Source organism: Arachis duranensis, chromosome 2 (genome assembly GCF_000817695.3).
Source record: "Arachis duranensis cultivar V14167 chromosome 2, aradu.V14167.gnm2.J7QH, whole genome shotgun sequence".
NCBI lineage: Eukaryota > Viridiplantae > Streptophyta > Magnoliopsida > Fabales > Fabaceae > Arachis > Arachis duranensis.
Window position 1 is genome coordinate 67,035,486 of NC_029773.3, and position 6,311 is coordinate 67,041,796.

The 6,311-nt window shown below is 36.6% G+C and overlaps 1 protein-coding gene across 1 annotated transcript in view; it reads left to right on the forward strand.

Annotated features, from left to right (window-relative positions):
- The first annotated feature begins 4,850 nt into the window (after positions 1-4,850).
- LOC107474757 (3,9-dihydroxypterocarpan 6A-monooxygenase-like) overlaps positions 4,851-6,311 on the forward strand; it is a 3,832-nt gene continuing 2,371 nt past the window's right edge. Inside the window, exon 1 of the mRNA XM_016094398.3 lies at positions 4,851-5,776. Coding sequence (XP_015949884.1) covers positions 4,862-5,776 — 915 coding nt within the window. The 5' untranslated portion in view covers positions 4,851-4,861. The remainder of the gene's footprint in view (positions 5,777-6,311) is intronic.

A 6,311-nucleotide genomic window follows, 5' to 3' on the forward strand; every position in this document is an offset into this window, starting at 1 on the left:
TTGAATCCTACTCAGAATACCACAGACAAGGTTTAGACCTTCCGGATTCTCTTGAATGCCGCCATCAATTCTAGCTTATACCACGAAGATTTTGATTAAGGAATCCAAGAGATAAACATTCAAGCCTTGTTTGCTTGTAGAACGGAAGTGGTTGTCAGGCATGCGTTCATAAGTGAGAATGATGATGAGCGTCACATAATCATCACATTCATCAAGTTCTTGGGTGCAAATGAATATCTTAGAACAAGAATAAGCTGAATTGAATAGAAGAACAATAGTAATTGCATTAATACTCGAGGTACAGCAGAGCTCCACACCTTAATCTATGGTGTGTAGAAAATACCTGAAATCACAAAAAAACACACAAACTCATAGTAAAGTCCAGAAAAGTGAATTTTAAATAAAAACTAATAAAAATATAATAAAAACTAACTGAAACATGCTAAAAACATAAAAAAAATAATGCCAAAAAGCGTATAAATTATCCGCTCATCAGGTTGTCACAAAAAACATCAGTTGGGGACGACTGCGGTGCACCAAAGTCTTCAAGAAGCCAACAAATCGAGACAACCTCACTAGTGGTGTCAGCAAGAGCATGGTATTCAGCTTTCGTGCTTGATCGAGCAATGAACGTTTGCTTCTTAGCTCGCTAGAAAATGAGAGAGTTGCCTAGAAACAAACAATAACCAGTAGTAGAATGACGATTAGTGGGATCACCAGCCCAGTCAGCATCTGAGTACGCATGAAGGGATAAAGATGAATGGGCAAAAAATAAAGGCTATGAAATAGGGTGTCTTTGACGTAGTGAAGAAGCGAAGAACTGCCACATAGTGAGTAATACCAGAAGCTGACAAGAACTGGCTAAGAACATGAACTAGATAGGCAATGTCTGGTCGGGTGACAGTTAAGTAGACTAGTCCTCCGACTAACTGTCGATAAAGAGTAGGATTATCCAAAATAGTGTCATCCATAGGAGTAAAACGAACATTAGACTCAAGAGGAGTAGATTTAGTGCGACTATCTGTAATATCGGCTCGAGCAAGAAGATCCGAATCATACTTAACTTGAGAAAGATAGATACCATCATCTGTGGATATGACCTTAAGAGCAATAAAATAACTGAGAGAACTAAGATCTTTCATCTTAAAAATATGGTGAAGATGGGATTTGAGATCAAAGATACCATCAACATCATCGCTAGTAATGATCATATCATCAACATATAAAAGTAGAAGAATAACTCCACGTTCACTTTTACGAATAAAGAGAGCATTCTCATGAGGGCTGCAAGTGAAATTGAGATTGCATATAGTGGTGATGAACTTGTCAAACCATTCACGAGGAGTTTGCTTAAGATCATAAAGTGCCTTACGAAAGAGACAAACTTTGCTAGAAGGACAAGAATAACCCGGATGAGGTTTCATATAGACCTTCTTTTTCAAATCTCCATTAAGAAATGCATTCTTCATGTCCATCTGACTGATAGACAATTTTTTTACCGCAGAAATGGCAAGAAGAGCTCGAATAGATGTGAGACGAGCAACATGAACAAAAGTCTCTTCATAGTCAATACCATACTCTTATATACAACCTTGAGCAGTCAATCGTGGCTTATAACGATCAATAAAACCACCAGAGTGAGTTTTGATCTTGTAAACCCATCTACTTCTCATAACTTCCTAATTAGAATGATGATCAACCAAATTCCAAGTGTGTGCTTTTTCAAGTTCCTATATTTCTTCCTACATTGCTTGTTGCCAATTTGGATTTGTGGAGACTTCTCTGAATGACTTACATGTTGATAAAGAATAGTAGAAAAAAATGATAATCAAGAAGTTGAGGAGGTAGATTTCTTACCCTAGAAGAACGAGTGGAAGGAGGAGGCATGACGGTAGGAGCAAGATCGTCGTCCGGTCTGGAATCATTAGAAGATGGATAAGGCAGAAGAACAGGAGGCTGTAGAGGGTGACTTGAGATAGAACCTGTAGAATCATCACTAGAAAAAATATCAACATTAGGGTTAGCGAAAAAAGGTGACTAAGTACGATGAATGGACTCAAAGGAGGAAAACCGAGAAAACATGTGATGCTCCCAGAAGACAACATGACGAGATATACGAATATGTTTAGAGAGAGGATCCCAACAATGATAACCCTGTGTTAAGTGTCATAACCAAGGAAACAACACATACGAGCCCGAGGTTCAAGTTCACTATATTCATGAGGCTGAAGAAGAAGAAAACAGTACAACTAAAAAATCGAAGAGAACTGTAATCTGAAGAGGTATGATAAAGACGCTCAAAAAGAGTAACGTTACCAAGATCAGAAGAAGGAAGTTTACTAATAACATAAACAGCAGTAAGAACAGCTTCACCCCAAGTACACTCAGGACACGAAGAAGAAGGAAGCATTGCATGAACAGAGTCAAGAATTTGATAGTGTTTGCATTCAGCTCGTCCATTTTGTTGAGACGTACTAGGACAAGAAAATTCAAACAAAGTACCCTGTTCTGCAAGAAAGGTTAAAAGTTTGGAATCATGGTATTCCATATCATTATTGCGTCAAAAAACCTTAATGACATTGGAAAATCAAGTTTTAATCATAGTGGCAAAGTTAATATAAATCTGAGGTAACTCATGGCAATTAGTCATCAAATAAACCCAAATAAAGCATGAATAATCATCAATGAAAATGATAAATTATCGAGCTCCTCCTAGAGAAGTAGTGGGAGGGCCCTAAACATCAGAGTGAATAAAATCAAAAGGAGAGCAAGTGAGAGAGAAATTATTGTGAAAAGATAAAGCATGTTGTTTGGCAGTTTGACAAGAAATGCAATCAAAAGACTCATTAGGAACCTGAACCAAAATACCCTAAGACACAAGAGGACGCAATTTTTCTAAGGAGCTGTGGGCAAGACGTTAATGCCATAAGTGAAGGGTAGATAAAGAAGAAGCAGCATAGAGATTTGACACAGGAGGAATATGAAGATTCTTGAGTTCAAACAACCTTCCGACCTTACGTCTAGTCCCGATGATTTATCCCGTCCGACGATCCTATACACGACAACCAAAAATGGAAAAAGTGACATCAAAACCCAGGTCAATAAGTTGACCAACAGAAATAAGATTAAAGTTCAATTTGGGAATATAATAAGTATCAGAAAGATTAAGAGTCGACTGGGAGATAGATCCCTTGTGTATTACGTACAAGAGGGAACCATTACCAGTATTGATAGAAGGTGCATTGTAGTGGTAAACAGAGACAAGAAAAGATTACGCAATGGAGACATGTGATTAAAGCAAACCGAGTCAAAATACTATTTAGAATTACCTAGAGGAGTCAAAAAAGCAGCAGGAGTATTACCAGAAAGGGAGAGAAGATGCTTAAGAAGAAACGCAATATCAGAGAGAGAGATAAAAGACGGGTTGAGAGGAGCAGAGGTGGTAAATTCAGTAGCAGTAAAAACAGCAGAAGCAGACACATTCTTGGAGAAGTTGGGATGAGAATGATGCTCGAGGTGACTAGGACGTGGTGGGCAAGTAAGACAGGCAGTAATAAAATGTCCCGAAAGCTTGCAGTAATGGCAGAATACTTGTGGACAATTATAACTAATGTGACCTTTTTGTTGACATTTGTGACATTCAACAGAAGGACAGTCTGAGAAGAAGTGCCCAGAATTGTTACAATTTCGACATAATTTATCCTTTCTGTCTGTGGTAGCGAAAATATATGACTTATCCATAATAGTAGAGACAAAGATCAAAGAGAGGAGAAGAAAACTGTAAGTTTGGGGCAGAGAACGAGAAAATGGAGAGTAGAATAAAAAAGAACACACCAAAAAACCTTAGGGAGGGTCCCATTGTCTGCCATGTAAGCGCAACATCAGATGCCACGTCAACAGGGAAGGCGCATGGGACCACGTGATTGGAGGAGGAGAACGCGTCAGTGTTGACGACGCGAGGAGTGGCACGTGGGTCGCGAAGCGCGTCAGGTCGGGTAGTGTGGGTCAAGCGCGGATCCGTGGAGCGTCTGGCTGACACTTGGCGTGACACTGAGCCGTCAGTCTGGGACGCTGATCTAACGGCACTGGAGGTATTTGAAAGGAGGAGAACTTCAAACGGACAGGGAACATCGGGCGGCGTGTCCGGTGGCGATTCTGGTGGCGTTGAAAACTTCACGACGAGACGAAGGCAGTGGTAGTGGTGATGACGAACCAAGACGTCGGGAAAAGATCGAAAAATAAGGACCAAGTACTGTTGGAGGGGACAAAACACAAGAGTTAGAAACTAATTGTTATTGGGAAAAAAAAACCTATTTATTGATACCATGTTAAAAGCAAGAGACAAAACTGGAGAAAGGATTTGTGTATTATTTAGTATGTAAGAAAGTACAATATACCAGAAGTATATATAGGTACTAGAAAAATCAGAATAATAAAATACAATCTTATAATTAATATATAGTTATGCTATATAAATATAAATGATACTAATTAATTTAATATTGATTCTAATTTATTTTCTAAAAAAATATTAATTTAAAATTATTAATATTTTTTAACTTTATATTTATTTAATACTATAGAAACTTAAATTTTATAGTTTTTCACAACAAAAATTTAGTTTTCTTAAGCATCACCCGCAGCAAAATTTAATTTTCCTAAATAAAAAATACATAGTTATGGACAATATTTCCTATTTATAAATAAAACATATGTTTAAATTAAACAGCAATAAGTTAAATATATTTTAGGACCATTCAATGCAAGTACTCATTGCTCAAGGACATAGCAAACTGCACTCTATAAATAAATCTCTTTGAAGCACAAGCCATTATAGCCCTCAAAAATCATTAACAAGATAATGGATAATTTTCAAGAATACATAGCAATCTTCTCAATTTGGCTAGCAGCTACAATATTATTCCAAGCCATACTCACCAAAACTCGATCATCGAAGCTTCACCTTCCACCTAGTCCATTGGCCTTACCAATCATTGGACACTTCCATTTACTACAACCTTCTCTTCACAGAGCTGTTCATAAGATTTCAAACCGTTATGGACCCTTGATTCAGCTCTATCTCGGCTCTAACCCCACGGTCTTCGTCAGCTCGGCTGAAATAGCCAAAGAGATCTTGAAAACACATGAAGTCTGTTTCGCTAACAGACCTGCAAATATCGCAATTAGTTCCCTAACTTATGACAAATCCGATTTAGCGTTCGCGCCTTACGGAACCTTCTGGAAGTTCATGAAGAAGCTCTGCATGTCAGAGCTTCTTAATGGACGGATGCTTGAACTCCTCTCCCCGATTAGGGAAGAGGAGATCAAGAGATTGTTGGAGACGCTTCGAAAGAAAGGCGAAGCGAGCGAGGCAGTGAACGTGGTGGATGAGCTCTTAAAGCTAACAAATAGCATAGTGATGAGAATGGCTATAAGCAAAAGCTGCTTTGACATTCACAATGATGATGCTGATAAGGTGATAGAAATGGTGAAAGAATCTGCCTTGTTGAGTGCAAAGATTAACTTGCAAGATCACTTTTGGTTTTGTAAAGGGTTTGATTTTCAAGGCTTCGGGAAGAAAGTGAAGGAGGTTCGTGAAAAGTTTGATATCATGTTAGAGGGTATCATTCAAGAACATGAAGAGGATAGAAGATGTCAAAAGTCAACGGGAAATACTGATGGTGCCAAGGATGTACTTGATGCTCTTCTAACTATTTCAGAAGATCAAAGCTCAGAGGTTAAAATAACCAGAGACAATATTAAAGGCTTCTTGATGGTAATAATATAATCTTCTCTCAAACACTATTTAAATCTTTTCTCACATTAATTTCTCGATCTTGTACATATAAATTTTGGGAAAATCTATGCTTGACTTAAAAATAATGTTTGACTTAAAAGGCATTATTATATTAAATTTTAATTTCGATTCTGATGTTGAAACAATGAAACGTTTTATTTAATATTTTATTTTGTTATATTTTAATTTTTTTATTAAAATTAATTTTTTAAATATTCTTTTATTATTATTATTATTTGTTTTTTTTATTATTTTATCACTATCACTCCCAAATCACTATAACCATCGTCATGATGGCCACTAATTACAGTCTTTACGGTTATTTAAAAAGAAATCATAACAAAAAAATGATACATTTGAAAAAAAAATTAATTTTAACTAGTGAACTAAATAAAAAAAGTAAAATATTTGGAATAAAAGTAAAATATTTTAAATGTTGAGAACAAAATTAAGATTTAATCTAAACGTTAAAGACTAAAAAATAAAAATCACTACAAAAAATGAGTAATATTTT